We start from the raw sequence: 26208 nt of genomic DNA on the forward strand, positions 1-26208 counted from the left end.
CCTTTCATTTTACAGAAGTGGAAACTGAGGTTCCGATGGGAAATGAGACTCCCTCTGTCACTTAACCTTGGCAGGGACAGGGTCTGAACTCTTATCCTAGAACCTGGGCATGGAGCCAGGGCCAGTGTGTTAGAAGCGTGAAGGCTGGAGTCAGGACTGGGTTCAAATCCTGGCCATGCCCTCTAGCTGTTCAGCCTTGGGTAGGTCACTTAACCTCTCTGTGCTTCAGTGTTCTCCTATGTGATCTGGGAGTAATGATTGCTTTAGCCACGCGGATAACTGCCCTGAGTGTCTGGCACGGAGATGGGTGTTCCATGAATAAACACCATGATTTCCTGTAGCCCAGGAAGAGGTTAACAGGGCTTTCTCAGTGGCTCAGTGGTCAAGAAGCTACCGGCTAATGCAGATTTGATCCCTGGGCTCGGAAGATCCCCTGGCAAAGGAAATGGCAAAACTCCTGTATTCTTGCCTGGGAAATCCCATGGACAGAGGAGCCTGGCAGGCTACAATCTTTGGGGTCACGAATGACACCACTTAGTGACTAAATGACAAAGAAGCGGTGAACTGGCTACCCGACTCTCACTCCTGTTCCCTGCTCCTTTGCCAGTACGACAGGACAGAAACTGCAATCAACAACCTCAACCCCGCTTTCTCCAAGAAGTTCGTGCTTGACTACCACTTTGAGGAGGTGCAGAAGCTCAAGTTTGCCCTGTTTGACCAGGACAAGTCAAGCATGCAGCTGGAGGAGCATGATTTCCTGGGCCAGTTCTCCTGCAGCCTGGGCACGGTGAGCCGGGCGCCCCCCCAGGAGGATGGGGTCAGTGGGGTCACCTGGCTCCTAAGGATGGAGCACCTCCTAGGGAGTCTCCTGTTGCTGCATTCCCTGGTCCCACTTTCCCCACCTGCCTCTGGAGGTGGCAACGCAAATGCAGACAGCCTTGGGGGCCCGCAGGCACCAAAAGGGGGAAGGAGCCAGGTGGGCTTGGGGCCGGGCTGAAGCGCTCTCATCCCAAGACACTGAGCATAGTGGCAAAGAGGGGTGTGGGCCCCTGTGGCCAGAGCTTCTGAGTGATAGAAGCAGGCAGGTGTGGTCTTGACTTCCTGGGGTAGGAGCATTTGACCAGCCACGGAAGACACCCTTGGTCGTCCCACTTCCGCAGCTGGCTCACTGTGCAACTCTGGGCAACTTCCTTTCCGTCTTTGGGCTACACTTCCCCCTCCGGCTCACTCTCTGGTGTGCTTATGGAAATTACAGGGCTAAGACTTCCTGATACAAGTTCCAATCAGTGTTAACAGTTCTGGGCTCTAGGGCAAGCCCCACGGCCTTTTGAGCCTCCTGTTTTACTTGGGAACAGTGATGACTGCTCTGCTCAGCCTATAGGGATAGTAGGTGAATAAAATGGGAATGGCTCCAAGAGGTTCTTGTGGAGACTGAAACCCTGGGCCTTCCAGGAAATGCTGTTCAATGAAAAAAGCAAGGGCCCGGCAGTGGCCTAAGAAGTGAGGTTGTGTCTGGCAGGGTCCCCACCATGTGTCTACACCCTTAAAGGGAGCAGAGAGCTGAAGGACCAGTGGGCGGAGCAGGAACCGACAGGGGTGGGGAAACCTGCACAGGGCCTGACCCCAGCTGAAGCGGAAGCCGGAAGCCGGGCTGCCCCTGGTCTGGAGGGAGGGGCAGTGCAGGAAGTGGTATTGCTAGGGGCCAGGGGAGAGCTGTCACCACCATGGAGAGGCCCCAGGACTGCAACTGAGGCCGATGATGAGCAGCAAAGCTTCATCCTAGCCTTTCTCCCCTCCTGCTAGACCCCCACTGGGGAGAGGAGTGAACCCCCACAATCTAGAAGACAGGGGAGGCAGGTGAGGTAGTCCACAGTGGCACAGAGAAGGCTGAGCGTGGAACTGGTGGGGACAAAAAGCTAGCACAGAGACAGTAAGAACGTGCTCACATCAGCACAAAGAAGTACGAGCATTTCCCCCGAGAAACAGAGAACCGTGGTGGCACACGGAGGGGGTGAGACTGGGGGGTACAGAGGCAGGTGGGAGGGGGACTTCACAGTGTGATCCACTTGTCCTCCCCATATTGCACTGATCCTTGAATCCTGTGTTAACGTCTTCATTATTCAAACCATTGAAAACACACGAAGGAGTCAGGATTTGATCCTCTCCATCAGGGATCACACCCAGAGGGAGGTGGGGGTCTCTGGATAACTCTGGGGGAGGTGGTTACTGGCCAGCCTCCAGAATGTGAGCCTTCCAGGAGCCTTTTCCTGGGGGCTTGCAGGTCCCCAGGGATCGGACTGCCTGAATTCCAACCCAGCTGTGAGACCTCGGACAAGTGTCTCAACCTCTCCGGGCCTCAGTCGCCAGAAAGTTGATAGGGCAGACGCCTCTCTGGCCCCAGTGGAGCTAGCAGTGGTGGCGGTCTGTCTCCCACGGAGGGGATCCCACAGGGGGAGGTTTTAACCTGCTCCTGGGATGGCGTGTTGTGCTGCGAGCAGTGCCTGTTGAGTGTTTTTCTAGCACCTTTCCCTCCTCTCTCCCTCCAGATTGTCTCCAGCAAGAAGATCACTCGGCCTCTGCTGCTGATGAATGACAAGCCTGCGGGGAAGGGCTTGATTACGGTACCAGCCCCCGTCCCGCTCTCTAAAGGCATCCTCCGCCACCGCCTTCCCCACCTCCAACCCGCGCTGCCCATTGCCCTCCCCGATCAATGGGCCGCTTCACTGGCAGATAATAACCAGCTTTGTTTGGAGTAAAAAGGCCCAACTTACAACTTAGCAACAGGTCTCTTAGCAACGGGCTCCTGGCTCCATATATGATGCGTCAGGGCTGCCAAGCTGGGGGGTGAGGAGGATTGCCAGGGGTCCCCACGGCGTCTTCCCGGGCTGGGGCGCTCCTACCCCTCCCTACATCCCCTCCTGGCCCCTGCTGTCCTCCCTCGGGGGTTTTTCAGGAGGTTTCAGGAGCTCCTTGCCCCTCTTAGCTTGGCTCATGGCTGCAATGCGCAATGATTCCTCTGATACGCAAAGATTCAGTGATGTGCAATGATCCCTACGCTGCAGAGTGATTCTTGCGATGCGCAGGCCCTTTGAGCAGATGAGCTCTTTGGTCCTCAGACTCTGGGAAAGCAGAGTCTGCTTCTACAGATGAGGGAACAGAAGCCCGGACAAAAAGTGCCCTGGGGCGGTTCAGCCAGTGAGCTTCTCTCCTGGCTTGTCCCCCTTCGGAGCCTGTGACGCCAGGGAAACTGGCCGTGCTGGGAGGAGGAGGAGGGCTGTACCTGTGTTTCTTCCCTCATACAGCATTAGTTGCCTGCTCGGGGACATTCCTGGCTCCCCACTGCCTGTGGAGCCGTGCGTTCTGGGCTGGGAGGGACCCAGCAATCTCAGCTGTTTCTTTACCCCATTCATGGCCATGGGCCTGAGTTCAGGCATACTGAATTCTAAGCACAAAGTGAAAGTGTTGGTGGCTTAGTCATGTCCGACTCTTTGCAACCCCATGAATTGTAGAGCCCGCTAGGCTCCTCTGTCCATGGGATTCCTGGAGTGGGTAGCCGTTTCTTTCCCCAGGGAATCTTCCCTGCCCCTCTCCCTCCCAACTGGGGATCGAATCTGGGTCTCCCAGACTGCAGGCAGATTCTTTACGGTGTGAGCCACCACACCGTGGTGCTCTTACCCCGGGAGTGCTCACCAGGGAGCACTTACCCCGGGCTCTTATCCATTGTTCTGCCACCTTGAGTGTCCCCTCCCAGCCTCCTCCCACCTCTTGGGGTGCAAAACCTCCCCATTTAAGTGCTTCCACTGGTCAGCTGTCCTCCACATGGAACCCAGCTGGTGTGCCCTTCCCCAGCATTTCCAGCAGCTCCCCTCCAGACCTCAGTACCCACCTCTTTTGAAATAGGGGTAATGATAGGGCCTACCCTACAGGGTTGTTGAGCAAGGTCTCAGCTGGAGGGGAGGCAGGAGAGAGGGGCCTCCGGCCTGGCCTCTGTCCCTGGTTCTCAGAGTCAAATAACTTGTTCAGCAGGTAGGGCTATCCTAGAGATGTGGGAGGAGAGGGAGTCCTAGCCGAGAGAGCAGTGGGGGGATGAGGAAGCCTGGCAGGCTGTTCCCCTACCCAGAACCTCTCCCCAGGGCTCTAGACCATCCCTGTGTCTGATCCCCGCTTTGTCTCCCCCACCATCTCATTCCTGTCTTGAGCCACGTTGGGATTACTTTCTGATTCTCAGATCCAGATGAGTTATTTAGCCCCATTTTCCTGAAGATGGAAACTGAGATTTTAGGAAGACAAGAGGCTTATGCCAAGTCACATGGTACTGCTTTTCCTCTCCCTGCCCCGCCCCACCCCGGAGAATTGACTGCTAGGGCATCCCATGTCCACTCTGCCTGAAAGGAGGTCAGAGGAGGGAGTCTTGGAGACAGGCCTCAACCCCCAACTTTCCTCTGGCCTTGCAGATTGCTGCTCAGGAGCTGTCAGATAACCGGGTCATCACACTGAGCCTGGCGGGCAGGAAGCTGGACAAGAAGGTGAGACAGGCAGGGGAGGGGGTTCTCCATCAAGAGGCACCAACCCTCCCCAGCTCTGGGGTTGTGTGGCCTGGGACTTCCGGCCACCACCTTTCTTGCCCCTCCAGGGACAAGTCCATCACACACTGCCCTGCAGGCCACTCCAAATTAAGACTGCTTCACCATTGAGGTAGTGAGTTTTTTTATCACTTAAAGGTATTCAAGATGTGGCTGGAAGCCTACTCATGGGGGGTCCCCATCTCTGTAAATGCTTGGATCCCACCTAATGCATCCATAGCCCCCTGATTCCCTGACCTCGCCCCTTCCACATTCCCTGCCTTCATTTTGTTTTAGTCAAATCAGCCTCTTCACTGTCTGGGATTAAACCAGGCACCCTCCTGCCTCAGGACCTTTGCACTTGCTGTCCCTTCTGCCTGGGATGCTTTTCCCCCTGAATTTTTTCATGACTGGCCCCTCCCTCACTTTCATCAGGCCTCTGCTTATAATGTCACCTTCTAATTAAGCCTTCCCTAAAGGACCGTGCAGTGGTCCCTAACCTTCTGCCCCCCTCCTCCTTTACTTGTCTCCTTATCACTAATTCCTGCCTAGTGTATATTATTGTTATTTGTGTGTGTGTGTGGTTGTGCTGGCACTTTGTTGCTGCTTTCTCTAATGGCGCTGAGCCGGGGCTGCTCTCTAGCTGTGGTGCTGGGCTTTTCTTGTTGAGGAGCACGGGCTCTAGGTGTGTTGGCTTCAGTAGTTGCGGTGTGCAGCCTTAAGTTGCTCCATGGAATCTTTCCCAATCAGGGATCAAATTTGTGTCCCCTGCCTTGGCAGGCGGATTCTTATCCATTGGACCACCAGGGAAGTCCCAATGTATATTATTTACTCATTTGTTTTACGTCTCCCCCCTCTTGAATGTCGCCTGTTATAGAGTCCACATTTTCTTAAATGGAGTTTTAAAGAACTCTGCTGCTAGGATAATTTGCTTTTATTTTTTCAGAACCCCACTAAAATAAATTAAAATCCCATTTTGCTGGTTACCTCCCCCTGCCCTGAACATTCTCTCTCTGACATCCTGCCCTACCTGAGATGCTGGAATTGTAACTTCTACAGGCTCCAGGCCTCTGGCTCTCTGAGCACAAGCTCTGGTCACCCCAGGATGGGGCGATTTCTCCTGGGGATGCTGCTTGGTTCCAGGAGGTTGCTACTGCCCGGGTCTCTGCTGAGCTCTGCAGAGGCTGAGGGGATGGGGCCAGCAGCTCCCGCTCCTGATGCTGGGGGGTGGGGTGGGGTGGGGAGACAGCTGGGCCACACCCCCACCCCATCTGAATCCGGTAGTTATGCCTCCCTCACCCACATCCTCCCGCTTCCTCCAGGATCTCTTCGGGAAGTCAGACCCATTTCTCGAGTTTTATAAACCAGGAGATGACGGCAAGTGGATGCTGGTCCATAGGACTGAGGTGGGTGTGTGGGGCACCAGGGGTCTCTGAGCCAGTGGGCCTGCAGTCTGGCCACCCTGACAGCTCAGGATGGGACCAGGCAGGCACATCCTACAGTGCCCAGGAAAAACCCTGATGGCCCCTAAAGACTTGCTCCCTCCTCATCACAGGGGTGCTCACGTCCATGCCCAGAAGTGTGGCTGTGGGTCTCTCCACCTTGCCCTCCCCCTGTCCCATTGGTTTGGCCCGATCCCAGAGCACTGCCACCCCTGGGTCCCAGCTCACCCCTACCTCCTCACTGTCCTGCAGGTGATCAAGTACACGCTGGACCCCGTGTGGAAGCCGTTCACTGTGCCCTTGGTGTCCCTGTGCGATGGAGACATGGAGAAGCCCATCCAGGTGTGTGAGGGGGGCTGAGGGAACCCTGCTGCCCACCCTGCCAGCTCTGGCCTCCTGGTCGCCTGAGGCTTCCTGGGGATGCCTTGGCAAAGCTCTTTCTTATTAAGATGGAAAAAGAACCCATGGTGGGGAGGGGCAAGTGACCTAAGTCCTTGTCCCAGGTCTGCCTGACACTCTGACTGATCTGGGCAGGGCCCTCATCTCGGTGAACCTCTTGTTTAAAATGGGAACAGAGTGACTGCCCTGTTCTTCCTGGAGGGCTGTGTGCTGCTCGCTAAGCTAATGAATGCAGAATCACCTTGGAAACAACCAAGTGTTGTCGCTGTGATGAAGATGGTGATTACTAGTCTCTAAAAGCCCTCAGTCCTTGGGGCCGGGTCTGAGAGCAGACAGGGTGGGGTAAGGCAGCAAGGCCATGTAGGGACCCTCAGACAGGGCACCAGGAAACTGGGTTCTGGTCCTGCCTCTCCGGCTGCCACTGTAAGACTTTGGGCCAGTGCTTCCCACTTAGAGCATCTGTTTACCCATCAGTACAATGGGTACAGTAATTCCTGCCCTCCTTCTAGGACTGTCATGGCAGCTAAGTTAGCATATCAAGCTGGGACTTTTTGTGCCCATCTCAGGAAAAGAAGTACAAGTCTAGGGAGGACTCCAGGCCATGGCCCATGAGGCCAAGTGGGCCACAACCCAAGAGTAGCAGCCCAGTGTCAGGTGTGTGGGGTGTGCAGCTTCCTGCACCAGAGGGAGGAGTCTCCATTACTGGAGTGGACACCCTTTCTCCTCTTCCCAGCAATCATGGAAGGCTTCCTGTAGGAGGCAGTTCCGGAGCTACAGTCATCACCCCAAGCCAGGTAGTCAGATCTAGAGAGGGAGAGGGAGGCACCACCGCCCCAAAAAAAGACATGGGGTTTGCTCAGGAAACTGAGAGGAGCTGTGAGTGCCTGCTGTGGGCAGCTCTGGGGTGACCTCGCTGGATCCACTGCAGGTTATGTGCTATGACTACGACAACGATGGGGGCCACGACTTCATCGGTGAGTTCCAGACCTCGGTGTCACAGATGTGTGAGGCTCGCGACGGTGTCCCGGTAAGATGTGCACAAGGGCATGACCCCAAGACCTCCACAGGGGACGGGGAAGGGGCAGGAGTTTTTGAATCAGGGGCAGGCGGGGGCTCAGATCCCACCTCTCTGCCTTATAACCTTGAGCAAGATAGTCACTCTCTGAGACTCAGTTTCCCCATCTGTCAAGCAGAGGCAAAAGAGTAGAGAGGGAATTACATGAGATTATATAGGTGAAGTGCATAGTGAGCCCTCAGGAGCTATCCATTTGACTCCAGGCATGAGCTAGAGCCCATGGGTGGCAGGAACCAGTTCTGGGAGGCATGAGCCCAGGGTGGCAGGAACCAGTTCTGGGAGGGCTTCCTGGAGGAGGTGTGCTAACCCTTGGTCAATGCTGTAGAATAAGTTCTGGGGCCCAGGGGAGGGTCAGTCCCTGCAGAAGCCCCAAGCTGAGCTCTTTCTCCTTCTGTGTTGCACAGCGGGAGTTTGAGTGTATCAACCCCAAGAAGCAAAAGAAGAAGAAGAACTATAAAAACTCAGGCGTCATTATCCTGCGTTCCTGCAAGGTGAGTCAGCCTGGGTGGGCGTGGTGCAGGGGCAAGGTTTGGGGTCACACAGAGAGATATCACTGCAGAAGAGAGAGAGCATTAGGTGTGGAGCCAGCAAGTGAAGTGAAGGGAAATTTGCTCTGTCGTGTCCAACTCACGATTTGCAACCTCATGAACTATACAGTCCATGGAATTCTCTAGGCTAGAATACTGGAGTGGGTAGCCTTTCCCTTCTCCAGGAGATCTTCCCAACCCAGGAATTGAACCCAGATCTCCCCCATTGCAGGCGGATTCTTTACCAGATGAGCCACAAGGGAAGCCCAAACATACTGGAGTGGGTGGGTAGTGGAGCCAGCAAGGCCTGGGTTCAAATCCTGGTTCTGCCAGTTCTGTCCTGGCTCTGAGACCTTTTGAGCTTAACCTTTCTAAGCCTCAGTCTGCTCATCTGTGGAATGGAAATGTTAACATGATTAAGCATATGAAGTCTCATATCCTGTTCCTGTGCCGAGGTCAAGGAGGGCATGAGATGACCTTCCAGGGTCTCCTGGTTGGAGGGTAACTGTTGTTGTTTAGTTGCTCGGTTGTGTCCAACCTTTACCACCTCATGAACTGTAGTCCTCTGTCCATGGTATTCTCCCAGCAAGAATACTGGAGTGGGTTGCCATTTCCTCCTCCAGGGGATTTTCCCGACCCAGGGATAGAACCAGCATCTCCTGCACTGGCAGGGGTATTCTTTACCAGTGAGCCACCAGGGAGGCCCAGGGTAATTGTAGGGAGTTGCTTTTTCCCATGCTTGTCCCCTGCGTGTTCAGCATCAGAGAGGGAGAGAGCACTGGGCCGGGGCACCCTATCCCCTGGCAGTGACATTAGTGGGAGCTCAGGTTCCTGCCCTGTGGTCTAACTGGGGCCACCGAGGCCCACAGTGACAATGTTCATACCACTGTGGCCAGGCTGAGGCCAGGGGCCAGGCCCCCTGGATGTCTGGTGGCCACACGTCTGCTGGAATCGGGTGGGATGTTAAGGAAGGCAGCGCCAGCCAGGGCAGCAGGAGCCCTGAACACCAGGCTTGAAGGTCCCTGTCACTTGCTCTACCAGCTGGCAGCCCCCAGGTCTCAGTTTCCTCACCTGGAGACTAAGATTTACGTGAGCATCAGTGCGGTCACAACGCAGCAGTACCCTGTGACAGTGAAGCTGGTGGGTTGCAGCATCGTGACTTCACGTCCTTGTTTCTGAAACTTGTGTCACTCACATCCCTCTTCTGGATTTCTGGCTCCTGCCTTATTATTTTTTGTATTCAGCCCCCCTCCTCCTCCCATTTTGGTGTCTTTTTTACTTAAAAATATTTATTTTGCAAGGAACCCTTCTAACGTCACCAATATTGGAAGGCCAGCCAAAAGGAGACAAAGACCATCCAAACTATGTTTTAACAGCTTTAGTAATTTACAGCAGAAGGTCTGGATCCGGTGGCCTGGCCTCTCTCTGTTCCAAGTCGAGGTCGGTAAGAGCTAGAGAGACTTAGGGACCAAATGGCAACAAATGGAGGCTTTCTTTGTCATGTAATTGGGCTTCGCAGGTGGCTCGGCAGTAAAGAATCCACCTGCCAGTGCAGGAGACGCAGGTTCAGTCCCTGGGACGGGAAGGTCCCCTGGAGGAGGGCGCAACAACCCACTCCAGTATTCTTGCCAGGGGAATCCCATGGACAGAGGAGTTTGGTGGGCTGCAATCCATGGGGTCACAAAGCCCACTTAGTGACTAAACAGCAGCTGTCATATAATTGGTAGTTGTTACTGACTGAAACTCCAGTACTTTGGCCACCTCATGCGAAGAGTTGACTCATTGGAAAAGACTTTGGTGCTAGGAGGGATTGGGGGCAGAAGGAGAAGGGGACGACCGAGGATGAGATGGCTGGATGGCATCACTGACTCAGTGGACACGAGTCTGGGTGAACTCTGGGAGTTGGTGATGGACAGGGAGGCCTGGCGTGCTGCGATTCATGGGTCGCAAAGAGTCGGACACGACTGAACGACTGAACTGAACTGAACTGAACTGACTTTGGGCCCTGGGACACTGTGTGAACTTATCGTACATCTGTGTGTGTACAGATGTTCCACCAATTGGGAACCGTTGCTCCACTGTTACAGAGGGATTAGGGTTCTGTGGTAATCAGATCAGGTACATCTGCTTTTTGCGGCCTCCTTGACCACCATCCGGGCCCAGAGTGACAGCTCCCCAAAGGTTGTTGTGGAGAGCATGGCCAAATGAGGGCTGGCCCTCAGGTGTGGGGTGGGGGCCCACTGACCTCTCTGATTTCTTCCAGATAACCCGGGACTACTCCTTTCTGGACTACATCCTGGGAGGCTGCCAGCTCATGTTCACCGTAAGATTTCCACCACCCCACCTCACCTCTCCCCTCCCCAGTGAGGATCCTCTTGAAGGGCTTGAGCTACGACTTCAGCAGGAGCGACTTGGGATAGACTTCAGGAAGGACTTTCCCAGGGCATGGGCTTTCCCAGGACTGGCCCAGAGGAGACAGTATGGGTGGATGGGTCTGAGTCAGAGCCCGGTTGCTCAGCCCTGAGCGTCACTGGTTAGGCTACACTTCTTCAGGAGGGAAAAAAAAGCCAGTTCTTTCCCATTTCCTTCCTACCTCATCTGCTGCACCCTTCCCCTTGCTCACTCAGCTCCGTCCACACTGATCCTCACTGCTTCCCCACGCACCAGCTCAGCTCTGCTCTGTCTTGGGGCTTTGTGTTTGCTGTTTCTCCTGCCTGGAACACTCTCCCCAGAACCTTCTTGTGTCTGCTGCCCTGCAGGCCGTAACACAGGTCACCTCTGCCGAGGCCGCCTATTCCTCTCCATCCCATCTCCTGTTTTAGTAACTTCAGGACACATGCCACTCTGAAATTTTCTCAAGTATTTTTTAAAAATTTTCTTACTTTTTGGCCACACCACGTGGCATGTGGGATCTTAGTCCCCTGACCAGGGCTCAAACCTGCACCCCCTGCAGTGGATTCTCAAGTATATTTCACTGTCCCTGCCCCACTATTGACTGAGTGTCCTGAGTGCGGGGCTGCTGTTTTGTTTCCTCTCCACCCTCGAGGTATCACTCAGTACCCAGCATGTAGCACATGCTTAGTAAATACCCACTGAGAGAATGAGTGGTCACTCTGCCAGTGGCCTGGAGTGTATGCCCCAGACTTGTCCCATTCCTCACCCAAAGGGAAGGCTCGGGACCAGGGGAGAACCTGCAGGGGTCCTACACTCTGCCCACTTCCCACCTAGCCTCCCCACTCTCCCATCACCACCTCTAGACCCCATGGGGGCTGGAAGTCATCTGTAGGACTCTTAGGAGGCAGGGGATTGGTCTTGTTGACCTGTAACCCTGCTAGTTGTCATAGCCCCACTACCCCACAGAGAGGCCAGGCCCTGCTATTCCTCCTGTGTTCACTCAGCAGACGATATCGAGCACCTTCTGTGTGCCAGGCTCCAGGCTGTGCCTGAGTCCTTGGGTGGCCATCTCATGCCCTGGGTCTCTCTCTGGCTGGGCAGCCTTGCCCACCCCTTCTTGCTCGCATCCAGAGGCTGGGTTGGAAACCCTTAGGGCTGAGAGAGCAGGTGGAACTCAGTATCCTGCCCATCCGCCAGTCTCAGTCCATGTGGGGCACCTGCCTGGTGCTCTGTGCCCCGCCGTGGACCTGGCTCTGGGACCATGCATCTTACCTGCAGTGAGCATCCATTGTGACTAGATGTGTAGGCATTGCCCCAGGTCCTGGTGCCCCTTGGAGATCTGAGGGACAATGGGGAGATGGCCTGGTGTGGGGGCGAGGTATCTGGGAAGGCTTCAGTGGGGCAGTGGCATCTGAATTGGGCCTGAAAATTGGAGGAGAATGAAAAAATGGCCTGGCTCTTCAGGTAGAGGGGACCTCATGAATGAAGGCCTGGAAACGGAACTGTGACAGCAAAAAGGGTTGGGGCTATAGGTTGGTTTTATATCACATCTAGGCGGTAGACTTTATGCTCTGGCAATAGGGAGCCATAGATGGCATTAGAGCCAGAGGAGTGACATGGTCAGTTTCCAGGTTTGGGACCATCTTATGGAAGGGGGGTCAGGGTGGGGTGATGAATGGGGCTTCCCATGTTCCATCAGCCTCTCTGTTCCCTGGAGGCAAGATAGGGATCTGGGGTCTCTGGCCTTTTCCTGCAGGTTGGGATAGACTTCACAGCTTCCAATGGAAATCCCCTCGACCCTTCCTCTTTGCACTATATCAACCCCATGGGCACCAACGAATATTTGTCGGCCATCTGGGCTGTTGGGCAGATCATTCAGGACTATGACAGGTATGGTTATGAAGGGCCTGTGATGGTCGGCTTGGACTCCGTCCATTCCAGGAAGCTCAGTTGTCAAAGCTAGAAGAGACCCAGAGATCATCAAACCTAGGGATGGGTAGCTCAGGACATGCATGTCCTGTGGCAGACATTGCTAATCAACTGCTGATCTCTTACCAGCTGGTTCTAGCTCCATCCTGAGATCCTTCTCCATACCGTACACCACGTAGCCAGTAAGAAAACGAGTCAAGACAGAAAATGAAACTCATCTGCTCTTGCTGCAACCTTCACTGTTAGAGCTGGAGAAGAGCAGGCCTACAGTGTGGGGAGAGAATTTATCACACAGATCAGGGAACTGGAACCCAGACATTCCGATTCCTGCACCTGCCCCGTAATGGCCTAACAGTCTCACTCCTGTGGGAAACTTCAGAGGGGCAGCCCGCCTGCATGGGCCCTCAACCCGTGACCACGCTTCCTAGAGATCTGTGGTTGGGAGGACAGTGGAGAGTCAGTGAAGGAGAGCTGTATAGAGAGTGTGACCACTGACAGGATGGGCCACATGCAAAGTCAAGAGGGCCTTGGAGGATCCAGAAGTCGCTTGAGGGTCATGGTGTCATTTTCACAGATGGTGTTTGTCGGAACGTCCAGGTGAGAGGGTGGAATGACCAGGAGGCCAATACGTGGGAAGTGGGTCCTTGAGATTTGGCAGGCACAAGAGCAGGCTTGGGAAGTCTGTCTGCACTTGGCCTTCTTGAGAGAGGCACCCTGAGGACCAGCTTCTGACTCCCAGGAGCTCAGGGTCTAAGCGGTGGCTATGACCCCAGGCCACATTGAGAGAGGTACAGCAAGCAGCGCAAGGGAGGTGGAAGTCCCCACCTGCATCTTTGGGTGGGGAAGCCTACCATTGCCGCTCCAGAGGCCCTTGTACCCATCTGCCCAGACCCTTGTATTCGCTGGGCTGTCTCATGGGCATTCAGACGCACTGGACACCTGTGCCACTCACTGAAAGCCCTTTGCTTCCTTTATTTCCCTCACCTCCCCCATCATTCCTTTAGGAAATCCTTTCTTAATGTACTTGAATCCAACCTCTTCTCCCCGCTCCGTGGCCACCAGCCTGTTTGAGCCACCATCACCTCCTGCCCAGAGTGACTGAGTCAGCAGCCCCCTCACTGGTCTCCCTGCTTCTGCCCTAGCCCCTGACAGTTTGTTCTCCACACGGCAGCCACAGGTTTCCTCAGTAAATGCATGCTGAATGAACAAATGAGACATGGTCCCTGTGCTCAGGGAGTTCCCACTCGAGGAAGAAGACAGGAAATCACTGCAGTTCCCAGAGACCAATTTATGTGTGAGGCAGGAGCTATGGGCGCAGCAAAGAGGGAGGCAGCCTGGGGTCTCAGGGAAACCCACAGAGAGACGGGGCCATTTGAATTGGGCCTTAGAGGATGAGTAGGAGTTTGCCACAGGGAAGAGATTGGGGAGAGGTATTTCAAGAAGAGGTGCAACAGGGCTGAAGTTGAAACCTAAACATAATTCCTCTATGTGTTTGGGGAAGAGCGAGTAGCCAGTGACCGGGAATGGGGAATGAGGGAGGGCTGGTAGAAGAGACTAGACTCTTGGAAGAGGTGAGGAAAGGTCTTGGATGCCAAGCCAGTGTTTTCACTTTAGAATTTTTCCCAGTCATAAAAGGGAGGCAAAGAGACAGCCAGTACATTTCAATTGCTTCGTGACTGTGGTTTAGTGGTCTCCAAGGTCCCAGTTTGAGAAGGATCTCGACAAGGCACTCAGACCCATTGGTTAGAAGTGCTGTGATTGATTAGCAATGTCTGCCATAGGTGTAGATGGGGTGAAGACTCTAATTCACCAGATACGCAGAAGTGGGTTTGGAGATCATTCAAACAGAGCTTTTTCTAGAGGCGGTGAGCTTTTTTTTTTTTTTTTTGTCTGTGGAAGTGTGCACAGCAGTGTGGGCCCAGCCCTGAGGAGGGGGTGGGGAAGGTGAGCATGGGGAGAGGAGGCCCCTGCCTGGTTGTCTCACAGTAATTTTTTTTTTCTCCTTTCTCTGATTAGTGATAAGATGTTTCCAGCTCTGGGCTTTGGGGCACAGTTACCCCCAGACTGGAAGGTAAGTGGAGCCAGATTGTTTCCTTTTGGCTGAGATGAGGTTTTTGTGTATGGCCTATCTGGAATCTGCCTTGGAAAGGCTGGGCTGGGGCCTAGCTTCCCTGCATTCTCATGTTTATCCCAAACCCACACTCATTTCTCATCCTGAACCTCGCACAGGTAGAGCTAGAGCAGGGAATAAGTTATCCTATCTACTCCCTGGGATCCAGTCATGTAGGGGAAGATACTGTCAGATAAATAGGTTAAGTATGGCGTTTATACTGCCTAGGGCTTCCCTGGTGGCTCAGCAGTAAAGAACCCACCTGTTAATGCAGGAGACACAGGTTCAATCCCTGGGTCAGGAAGATCCCTTGGAGTAGAGATTGGCTACCCACTCCAGTATTCTTGCCTAGGAAACCCCCTGGACAGAGGAGCCTGGCGGGTTACAATCCATGGGTTTGCAGAGTAAAACAACAACAAATATTGCCTAGGACATACTTATAATAAAAAATTATCCATTATATACCTGAAATTCAAATTGAACTGGGCGTTGTATACTTTGTCTGGCAGCCCTAAAGACAGGCAGTGTCATCAGTGCCGAGATGGGGCAGCAGTCCCTAGAGGAGGGCCCCAACCTGGCCTGGGGATATCAGGGAAGGCTTCCTGGAGGAGGCATGGTCTAAACCAAGAAGGGAAGGGAGAGTAGGAATTTGCAGAGTGACTTGAGGTGGTGGTGTGGCAGGTAGAGTGTTCAGGGCAGAGAGAAGAGCCTGTGCAAAGTCTGGGAGATAGAGGGAGCAGGGTGAGTTGGAGAAACTGAAAGAAGGTGGGCGTGGTGAACTCTCCATTAAAGATGGGCAGGATAGAGATGCGGCTGAAGAGGTGGGGAGCCAGGCATGCAGCAAGCTATGAGTGGGTCTACGTGCTGCTGGCACTCTGAAGGCCCACTCTGGCTGCTGAGTGGGAGCGGTCTGGGTGATGCTGGGCAGAATGGAGGGATGGAGAGAGGGGCATTATCTGTCACTGGTAAATAACAACAGAGGCTCAGTGACTTGTCCAAGGACGTCTTCATAGCAGGAAGCCTGAATTCCAGCTGGGCAGGTGGACTCTCAAATCTGTTCTCAGAATGTGCTACCTTTCTGATAAGAAGCCTGGGGGTGTGAGCACAGAGGGCTCCTAAATCTACATTATGTCTCAGCCAGTGCCCTCTCTTGCCTGTCATCCTGTACCATGTGCTGTTTCCACTGAGTATTCCCCTCTCGTCCTCTCCTGGGAGGGCAGTTTTCAGCTAGGACTTCAGGGAGTGGCTCTGTGGCATGCTGGCCATCATGTGGCAGGGGACAGGATACTGTGGGGCCAAAGCTGGGCCTCTGAGCAGACACAGTGATGCCGCTGGGGGGAGGGCAGGCCGGCGCGGCCAGGCCTGGCATGAGCTCGTTGCTAGGACACCAGCCAGCTTTCAAAGAACTCTGGCTGAATGAGATGTTTTCTTGTGCAAAAGCCTCCTTGGAAATGTCACAGGGCAACTCTGGGGAGGGTGGGCATGGCCAGGCCGGAGTGCCCAGCAGTGCCAGGAGGGCTGCTGGGGCGAGGCGTGGAAAGGGCAATGCTCTCCCCTCCTCCCCTTGCTGCTGGAGCTGGCCAGGCCTGACTCCCAGCCCCTTACCTTCCCTCTCAGCTAACTTGCCGTGCCCTCCCACATGAACCTTCCTCTGTTCGTTCCCACCTCAGGGCCTTTGCATGTGCTCTTCCCCCGGCCTTTGGCCCCCTTTCACTGACTTCCCATGCTGCTTCATAGCCTAGAGGTCATTTCCTCTAGGAAGACTTCCTCAGGCCTCTCCTGCCTGCCCTGGCGTTGTCCTCCAGCACTTTGTGGGCACTCTGTGCTGGTTTTCTCATTGTCTCAGGGAGGCTCAATGCTCAGGGAAGGCTCTTGGTTTCCTTCTTGCTGTGTCGGGCTCCAGGCACACACGCAGTGTGCAGTATGTGACTGTGGACCATAAATTTGGGGCCTGGTGGCCTGAGCAGACAGAGGTGTTGGTTCTCCGAGTGGGAGGTTGGAAGGAGCTAGAAGAAGCATGTGACTCAGTGAGTGGTCTGCCCTCAGGACCTCAGTCCCTGCCTGAGTCTGGTCCAGGTGAGCACAGAGAAGACCCCTGTCCTGGGTAGAGGTGGAGGGACTGACCTTTCAGGACGAGCCAGAGTTAGGTGAAGAAAGGGATTGGGCCAAAGGATTGGCCTGTGCAAAAAGGCCTGGAGTGGGAAAGAGCACAGTTTAGGTCTCTTCTTACTTTACAGACGGGGAAAACTGAGGCTCAGGGAGGATGATCACTGAGGTCCTTTCAACCCCCTATGTGGCCCCAACACACTGCCCTGCCAGGACCAGAGGGAATGGCCTCTGAAGTAACTCAGGACCATGGGCTGTGCCCAGCCAGGTGGGGACAATGGAACCATTGACCATCAGAAGGCAGTAGAGTCCCAGAACAAAGCTCTGTGGCTGGCCAGTCCCCAGGGGCTCCTAATCAGCTTGAGGTGGCCTCCAAGAAGCTTGTCATGTTTGTTGGCATTTCTCAGGCAAACCAGGGCAGCAAGTGTGGGAGGGGGCTGGGCTGCCACAGGTAGCATGAACTCTTATCCCCTGGATCCGGTCCTGGCTCTGCTCTAGCTCTGGCTCAGTCATGTGACCTGGGCATTCCTTGGGCTTCTCTGAACCTCAGTTGTTCCACCTGTGAAATGGAGCTGCTGGGTGGAATAGGTGACCTGAGAGGCATCCAGAGTAGATGGGTGATCTCCCACAGCCCCACCCATTTGACCAAAGGCCCTACTCTCCCCTAAATAGAGGAAAAGAATAGGGAATGAAGAATGTGGGTGGCTGAGAAAATGGAATATTAATCCATTCCTGTCAGGAGGGGGCTTTTCCCCCTTGGTCTCTAAAATCTCCTAAAATCTGATTTTGCAGGAAGCCAGCCCAAGGGAGACTTGTTTCCCTGGCAACCATTTTCCTCTCTCAGCCCCCTTCTGTACAAGCCCCCCTCTTAATCTCTGTAGAGGCTCATGAAGTTTCCATGGCAACAAGGACCTCCAACCCCCCACACCTGGAGCCCAGGCTGGGGACAGGGTGAAGAGGGCCCCTGGGCAGGGGAAGGGCCCAGTAGGGACATCAGGGGAATGGCTCCATGCCAGGCACTTAGGGCTGAGGGGGCAAAGAACAGAAAAGCCCATTCCCCTGAACAGGCTGGGGTCTGCTGCTCAGGCTAGCAGACATACGGCAGTGCTGGGTTGAATTCCCCTCCCATCTTGGGCCAGGAGGGCTCTGCAAGGTCAGAGATCCAACCAACCCTTTTACCCGGCTTGAGGATCCTAGGCTTCAGGTCTCTTCTGCTGTGTGGTCTTGGTACCTCTGGGCCTCAGTTAGTTTACTTGTGAAATGGGGATGTTGGACTTGGCAAGGGCTTCCAACACCCTCCCTGTAGTGTCTCGGAGCTACAGTATTTGGAGTTCTTTGTGTCTGGACTGGAACATTCCTCCAGCAGCTGAAGGCGGTGGTCCCCTCCCCCAGGCATTTCTTTACCCTCCTATTTATACTCAGGAGAGGAGCACCTTCTCAGGTTAGTGAGTTTATACGAGCGCAGGCGACAGCCAGACTTCAGTTCTGGTCCCAGCACTCCTCTTCGGTAGATGTGAGACCATGGGGTCATCTGGTCCATTTTGTCTCAGTTTTACATCTGTGACAGGGGGTGACACCAGACCTTTCTCTGGATTGTTGTGAAGAACGAGTGAGGGGACTGCTGGCAAGGGGCTGGACATGGGCTAAAGCACCCAGTTCTCAGGGAAAGGGCTGTGTGGGGTCTCTGCCTGGGAGACAGTGGCAGGGAGAGAAGGCAGACCCTAACCTCCACCTGAGCTCTGGGCCTCCTGGGCTCCTGGGTTCTGCAGCCACCGCAGTCTTACCCACAGCCCTGAATGGGGTCTGGTTATGGGTCCCTGTGCGGGCCCGCAGCTTCTGGGAGTGTGCAGGGTCACTTTGGTGACCCTCCCAGGCTCGGAGTTGGGTCTGCAGGAACCGGGACAGAGCTCTCTACTCCCTGCCCTTCTGGCCCCATTACGTTTCCCGATCCCCTGGTCCTGCTCTGTGTGGGTTTTCAGCTAAGCCCCAGCTTGGGTCGCTGGCATAAGGTGGGCTTTCTTCCAAGCACTCGTGCTTATTAGTGAGATGGGGGAAGGCCTTCGAGGCCTGAAGAAGGGGAATTCTAGTTATGTGAAAGTCTACTGTGAAAGCAGGTGGCGAAGGAGTGCTCCAGCTGCTCCTTGAACCCGTCACCCTCAGACACATCTCTGCCTATTCAGGGCTTCTTGAGTTGGGCGAGGAGGCAGAGACAGCCCTGGCCCCCCAGAAGAGACCGCGGTGGTGTAGAAGGATCTGGGGGTTCCCCAGGTGGCGCAGTGGTAAAGAATCTGCCTGCCAGTGCAGGAGATGCAAGAGACACGGGTTCAATCCCTGGGTCGGGAATATCCCCTGGAGTAGGAAATGGCAACCTGCTCTAGTATTCTTGCCTGGGAAATCCCATGGACAGAGGAGCCTGGCAGGATGTAGTCCACAGGGTTGCAAACAGTCGGACACGACTGAGAGAAGGGTGTCAGTTTCTTCTGTTTATGAAGTGGAGGTGGTTGGGCCTCGTGGTCACTCAGAGCCAGCAATAGGGGTGAAAGCAGATGCAGTGGGGTATCACAGCCTTGACCTGGGGTCAGGCAGCAAAGAGCCAGTCTCCCTCAGAGGGAGTCTTGCTTGGCAGCGGGTGAGCCTGCCTGGGTCCAGGTATAGGCCAGGAGGCTCTGACTCACTATTTTCTCTGCATTTCAGGTCTCCCATGAGTTTGCGATCAACTTCAACCCCACCAACCCCTTCTGCTCGGGTGAGTGTCAAGCCCCCTGCATCAGCCCTGGTCTCCCTGGGTGGAGAGAGGGGCGGAGTACAGCTTTCTGTTTTTCGCTCCTCTCCCCATCACACTTGCTCAGGATGGCAGATGGGGAGAAGCTGGAATTTGGAGTCAGGTGGCCTGGCATTCAGGGCCAGCTGTGCCCTTTCCTGGCTGTGAGTTGGAGAGGTCACTGCAGCCCACTGGGCCTGTGCCACTTCACCTGCTCCAGGGGAGGGAGCTCACCTCACTGAGGAGTCGGGTGAGAATAAAGGGAAGTGTTGACAGGAAGCCCTGTGTAGATCAGGAGGAAGTAAGGGCAGCAAATTACACACCTGCCTCTCCCCTGCCTCCTGCCCTCGTGGGGAGAGCCCAGCCTTGTCCTGCCCCACCTGGGCAGGGGTGCTGGGCAAGAGGAAGGGGCAGGCAGCGAGCGTGGTATCTGTGCTCTCCCCACCCCAGGCCTCAGAGGATTTCTGAGCCTCCCAGAGTCAGCGAAAGGAGGAGATGGAAACCCACTCCAGTATTCTTGCCTGGAGAATCCCATGGGCAGAAGGGCCTGGCAGGTTACAGTTCATGGGGTCGCAAGAGTCGGATATGACTTAGCGACTAAACCATAGCACCCACAAGAAGACCTTGCCTATTGTAGGCATTAAATAAATATGTTTGATGTTAAAAAAAAAAAAAAAGTGAAAGAGAAGGGGTTTGGAAGAGGGTGGTCCCTGACCCCATGAGAGCTTCTAGCCTCAGCTGGCTTCAGATGTAGCATCTGCCTTCCCTGGGGATCCCTGAAGCTAGGTCAGGTTTGTATTTGGGAGGGGACTGCATCAGGTCACCACCTTAGGGATGATGCTGTGACTCAGAAGCCATGGGCCTCTGTTGGCTGGAAGTGTGGTCCTGTCCTCCAGCTGGGGTCTGTCTGGTTTAGAGCAGAGACATTCTGTCCATTTACCTCATCTCTGGCCAGAGGCCTTCTGGACAGGATGGCAGGGCAGGCGGTATTCTTAGGCTTGTAATGGCAGCTATTGACAGAGCACCTTCTGTCTGCAGGGCTGTGCAAACCTTAGTCCCCTCACCAACGCTGAGAAGCCATGGCATATGCAAAATGGACCCCCAGATGGCTCCCTGGGACCCCAGAGTGTCACTACAGGAGCCTGCTAGACCCCCTCCTGCCAGCTTCCCAAGAGTGGAGATTACCAGCCCCTTTGATGGGATCAGAAAGATTTAAGTACCTTCCTCCAGGCCCCATGACTAAGAAGTGGTAAGGGCAGGATTGGAACTCAGGTCAGACTCCATGTTCAGGGCTCTTTATCTACCCTGGAACTGCTCTCTGGGAGCTTCCAGTACCCCAGGGCCCGGCAGGTGGGGGCAGCAGAGAGTGGGTGCAGGGTCAGGGAGGACCAGGCTGATGCAGAGCCTCCTCTTCTCTGAGGCAGGTGTGGACGGCATCGCCCAGGCATATTCGGCTTGCCTGCCCCACATCCGCTTCTATGGCCCCACCAATTTCTCTCCCATTGTCAACCATGTGGCCCGGTTTGCAGCCCAAGCCACGCAGCAGCAGACAGCCACGGTGAGTAGGTGACCAATGGTGTGGATGTGCAGGGTGGGGCAGGCACCAGCTGGGTGTTCTGCCTCTCCATGTCCTAAGATCCTAGGTGAGCCCGGTGTCTCTCCACTTTTAGTTTACCTGCAGGGATGGAAGGGGTTTGGGGCAAGCTTGCCTTGGTTCTGGCTTCCTCGAGCACAGACTGCAGGACAGAGAGCCATTCCGTTGTTTGTGCTTAGCAGAAAATAGGGTTGCGATTATTAGGAAGTGCCTTCATGGGCAGAGGGAAACCTGGGCCTGGGGTCCCTGCAGCTCCCATCTCACACTGAGGGCTTTGGCACTGTCTGGCCCAGGTCTGGCGGTCAGTGACAGGGCTGCCATGTGGCATCTGGAATATATGGCAAATAGCTGTCCTGGGCATTGTGCATCCCAGCCGCTCTCCTTCCCAGTGCCAGTGTTGGGGTCACCAAGTCTCCCTCCCCTGCTGTCCACCAGGGCTTGTGATGTGAGTTGTGGGGTCTTCTGCCACAAGTAGGCTGAGCCAAGACTGGGAACCGGCACCCGCTTTGGGGTGGTGGAACCTGGACTGTGATTGAGGCATGGGTCCAATTCCCACCTGACCAGGTCCCTGAGCCCCTGCCACAGTCCCAGCCCTCGGCGGAAGGAGGTTTCCTTCTCCTCTGGAAGGAAAGGGTTTGCTGCACAGGTGCTGCAGTCTCTGCTGACTGCCCTTTCCACTCTGCCTCCACTCGCCGGCTGCCCTGCGGCCATGGCCACTGCCACCTCTCCCTGGTCCCCGCGGGCCCATGCCCCTTTCCTCACTTGCGGTGACCGTCCCACCTCCACCTTGTTCCTGCCCCTCAGAGACAGCAGCTTGTCTGCCAGCAGATCCTTTGTTCTGCTGTCTCCTCTGCCTGGAGGTTCGTCTTGACGCTGGCTCCGTTCCATCCCTCAGCGTCCCCTCCACTGCTCCTTCCCTGAACACTCACTTGAGCCTCTCTCCTGCCTTCTGTTTATTCCTGTCTTGACTCTGATGGTGGCGGCAACATCTCCTTCACACACTCTGCGTTTCTGTTTATGGTGTGTCTCCCGCATTGGACCCTCAGCCCTGTGGGGCCGCGCAGCGTGTGTGTGTCATCTCTCATCTACTCCGGGGCCTATGCTGCGGCAGACGCTCGTGTTCGGGAATGGACGGATTTAAGTTGGCCCCAGTCGTGTGCTGTGCACTGCACGAGGAGCTGGGAGGAGGTGACTCAGCCAGGGCCTCTCTCAAAGGGAAAGGGCCCAGGTCCAATTCGGACTGCCTGGAGGAGGGAGGCACCTGCCTAGGAGGTAGAGGTTGATTTCCCGAAGACGGAGGGGAGGTTATGAGAGAAGACGACACCGGTCAGCCTGGGGAGGACAGGACAGCAGCACATGGTCTGACTGAGGGAGGCAGCAGAGGGTCTGTGGGAAAGGGGGTCCTGGGGTCAGCCTGCCAGGGTGTGAATCCTGCCCCTGCCTGTTCATCACTGTGTGACCTGGGTAAATCACTTACCCTCTCGGAGCCTCGTGATGAGGTGGTGGTATTAGGATTAAAATGTGATAACACACCAGCTGGCAACCAGTGAGACCTGAGAATGAGGAAAGGTGGCAGAGGGTTCTGGGAAGAGCCCCCAGGCAGAGGGGACAGGAGGGAGGTCACTGCACGAGGTCGGTTCGAAGGAAGGTGGTCCCGGTCGTTTCTGCTCCAGGGAGCATGACCTGCTCTAGTCCTGGCCTTGGTGGCAGCAGCTGATGGCTCTGAGCCTGTTTCCTTTATGAAACGGGACAAGTAAGCCCGCTTGAATGGGAGGTAACTGGGGAGGACCTGCAAGTTGCATTTTTTATGTTCCTGGGTTAGAATTGGAGAGGGCAGAGGGAGGGCAGCCCCTCACCTCACACACCGTTTGGATGCCTGCTGCTGCCGGGGCTGCTGTCCCGCCTAGTCTTTTATCTGCCTGGACTCGCTTTCAGAGGGATGGAAGAATGGCCTGCATTCTTGTTTAAGCGTAAAAAATGGGGTGGAGCAGGAATGGAGCCCAGGGTTCTTCTTGGGCTCTTTCAGCTGCCAAGCAGGGGCAGGAGTGGAGGTCCTGAGGAGAAGGGGGCCAGTACCCGCTAGAGCCTCAGTCTGGAGAGGCTTGGGCTCTGGGGATTGCCAGGAAGGCGTCTTTGTGTTCTGGGGAACAATTGCCGAGGGCCCTCACAGGGAAGAGCTTGGCCCTTGCTCTGAGTCAGTCTTAATCCTGACCAGTCCTAATCCTCACAATACCCCAGCCCCTTTCGTCATGACCAAGTCCTCCCAACCCTGGCTCCCTCACCCTGGGGAAGCATGTCACCCACCCTAGGTGTGACCTCGGGCCAGCATCTCTGGGCTGCAAGAGGCCCCTTCCACTCTGCTGTCCAAGAAGACCTCCTGCCTTCACTCTGTCCATATCACTGCACCGAAGGTGAGGCTGCCTGATGGTTCAGCCTCAAGCTCTGGGGGCCCACTGACCTGGGTTACATCCCAGCTCCCCTACTTCCTCACAGTGGGACCCAGAGCAGTTGCTTAAGCTCTCCGAACTTCGGCTTTCTCACCTGTACAACGGGGATGATGGAACGCTGCCTGCCTAAGGGAAGCACTGCAAGGATCCAAGCAGATCGGCATCCAAACTGCTCAGCAGAGCCTGGCGCTTGACAGCCCCTAATCAACGTGGGTTGAGGAATCTTCTGAGGACACCTCTTGGGCCGGCAGTTGGTGATGCTGAGCTCATTTAGGCCTAAAGCGGAAGGAAGTGATCTGTGCATTACCTGATGCTTTTGAACAGCCGCTGTTTGGGAAACACTTGGTGTGGCTTCATCCTCCCTGTCCCCGGCACACGAACATGCACGCACACCCACGCACAGGAAATCAAGAGCAGGTGGCGGAAGCATCTCTCCGCGCTCTCCCATTCATTCACACAGCTCAGTTCTACAGTGTGTGTTTCTGTCCAGCACTGGGGAGACCATGATCCCAGGCCGTGGCCTCTGCCCTTCCAGGGCCAGTGGTCTAGTGGGGAGCTGGGCCAGGAGACAGCAGCTGTAATGCCAACCGATTAAACCTGTGATGGCAGAAGCACAGGATTATAAAGGTGGCACCTACCCCAGACAGAGGGCTCAGAGCTGGCTTCCTCGAGAAGTGATGTCCAAACTGAGACTTGGAGGCTGCTTAAGGGTTGGTCTCACAAAGGGTGTGTGTGTGTGTGTGTGGTGTCCCAGGCAGACGGAACAGAATAGGGCAAAGGCTTGGAGGTGTGGTGTGTGGCGTAACTGAAGGAAGGGGTGTGATGTAAGAGGGGTGGGTGGGGGTAAGGTTGAAAGGTAGGCCAGGTCCCAGAGATGCCTTCTAAGCTAGTGAGGAACCTGGACTTTCTCTTGAGGGCACTGACAGTCACTGAAAGATACTAAATTTGGGTGGGGCTACAGGGTTCTTACTGTGGAGCGCTCCTCATCCTCCCCTCTGCCCTGGGCCTTCCCATCCATGGTCCATTGTTGGTTGGCTGCCTAGGCAACCAGTGTCCTAATGGTGAGGGGCGGGGGGGTTGCAATCTGGAAGCAGTCAGCACCCTGGGACTCTCCCTCCACTCCCCAGGGCCCTCAGCTGCCAACTTCTCAGAAGTAAGCTAGGGAGGAATGAGTGCAACTTTCCCGGACTCTGCCTGGAATTCTGTGGTCAAGTCAGTTTCATATAAATCAAGTCACACATTAAATGTGCTGGGGGAAGTGGCTACTCACAGCCTGAGAAAACTGAAAGCCTCTTGGGTAAGGGCAAGATACACTCCATCTTTGTCATGTGTTGGGGATCTGGGTTTGACCTGGTGGCAGCTGGTCCTGTTTATGGAGCACGCACAGGGTGCCAGGCCCATGAGATACCGAAGGCCTGGGGGGAGGGGCTGCCCTGAGGAGCTCTTAGGGTGCGAGGCGGGGCGGGGAGGTGTGTCCAGAGGAGCCCTCCCCAGGGGGTAGTCACTGGCAGTGGAAGCAGAGCTCAGGCCTCCAGGGAGTCTCGGCGCTGTGGCTGGGGAGAGTTCCCAGGCAGGAGGTAAACCAGGAAAGGCACGGAGGTGGGAAAGCTTAGGGTAGGGGAGACCAGGACTGTCTGTGGGGACAGCAGAGGCCCCGCCCACCTCCTCCTGCCTGATTCCTCCCTTCTTTCTCCCCTTCCACAGCATCCTTCCCATCTCTCCTTTGATGTCTTAGGGATGGGATCGTGGACCCCTGGGGTTGCAGTAGACTTTCAGGCTCCTGGACAACCTCATTTTTGCTTGGGACGGGCATGAAGCCCAGGACTTGTCAGCGGCATTTCCAGTGCCAAGGCTGGCCCAGGCTATTCCCCAGCAGGCCCAGCTGCACAGATGCTGAGGCTGGGCACATAGGTGTGGGCACTGTGGGTGTCTGGCTGGTGCACAGGAGTGAGGGTTGGAAGTCCCGTGCCATGCCTCTGGGCCCTGCCCTAGGCGGCTGTTCTAGATATTCAGGCCTCCTGACACTGCAGTGCTGGGGGAGAGGGGGCAGAAACCTTTGCCCTGCCAGTCCCCACTATTGGAGAGACAGCTACTGGCCACCGATAGCACTGTGGCAAGAGCCCCAGGCTTGGGCTTGAACCTCGACTATGCCCTTCCTGGCTGAGTCCTTGAGCAAGTCAGTGACCCCCTCAGCCTGTCTCCCCATCTCCAAAAGGAGAATCCCAGTGTGAGGGTGACAGGGAGGGTGTGGTCACTGCCACCATGACTCAGCCTTTTAGTTGGTGCCTACAGTTCTGCAGGAACCCTGGCCTGCGTGCTTCAAGTCTCCAAGTGCAGACACACGGCTGGCTGAAAGGGAAGAGTCAAGAGGGCCGTGTCAGGAGCAGGGTGGGAGACTGTGGTCTGAGCTGGATGGGGCTTGGAAACCAGCCCCACCCGCTGAGAGGAGAAGCCTGTCACGCAAGGCCAAGTGTTCTTTTCTGCCCTCATTGCCAGTCTTCTCCTGCCAACTTAGGTACCCCAGAAATACTGTCCTGGACCATTTGTGGTAGGATAGCAGTGGGGTTAGAGGACCACAATGTGGCTGGCTGGGATGACAGTGGGCTGTGAGGGGACGAGTCTGGAAGGGCTTATGAGGTGACCCCCAACCAGAGGAATGGGGACTGGCAGCAGCAGCCTCCACTACAAGGAGAGGCTGCCATCTCCATAGCAACAGGTATCCATCCTTAGCCAAGTGATCAGTCTCTTAAAGGCACAGTGCAGAAGTTGGATTACTGTTGGGGGTTGGGGCTTAGGATGGTGGGGTCCATACCTCCGTGTGGTTCATTCCTGCCTTCCACAGCTGTGCCTGGGGGACAGGCA

At 55.4% G+C, this 26208-nt stretch overlaps 1 protein-coding gene across 1 annotated transcript in view; it reads left to right on the forward strand.

The window, feature by feature from the left end:
- CPNE2 (copine 2) overlaps positions 1–26208 on the forward strand; it is a 52710-nt gene that overhangs the window by 22997 nt on the left and 3505 nt on the right. Inside the window, exons 3-14 of the mRNA XM_018062033.1 lie at positions 608–787; positions 2547–2621; positions 4455–4526; positions 5885–5968; positions 6257–6346; positions 7332–7430; positions 7883–7969; positions 10269–10328; positions 12156–12289; positions 14345–14399; positions 19239–19290; positions 20730–20863. Of these exons, the coding sequence (XP_017917522.1) occupies positions 608–787; positions 2547–2621; positions 4455–4526; positions 5885–5968; positions 6257–6346; positions 7332–7430; positions 7883–7969; positions 10269–10328; positions 12156–12289; positions 14345–14399; positions 19239–19290; positions 20730–20863 (1122 nt within the window). The remainder of the gene's footprint in view (positions 1–607; positions 788–2546; positions 2622–4454; positions 4527–5884; positions 5969–6256; positions 6347–7331; positions 7431–7882; positions 7970–10268; positions 10329–12155; positions 12290–14344; positions 14400–19238; positions 19291–20729; positions 20864–26208) is intronic.

Source organism: Capra hircus, chromosome 18, assembly GCF_001704415.2.
Source record: "Capra hircus breed San Clemente chromosome 18, ASM170441v1, whole genome shotgun sequence".
Classification (NCBI taxonomy): Eukaryota; Metazoa; Chordata; class Mammalia; order Artiodactyla; family Bovidae; genus Capra; species Capra hircus.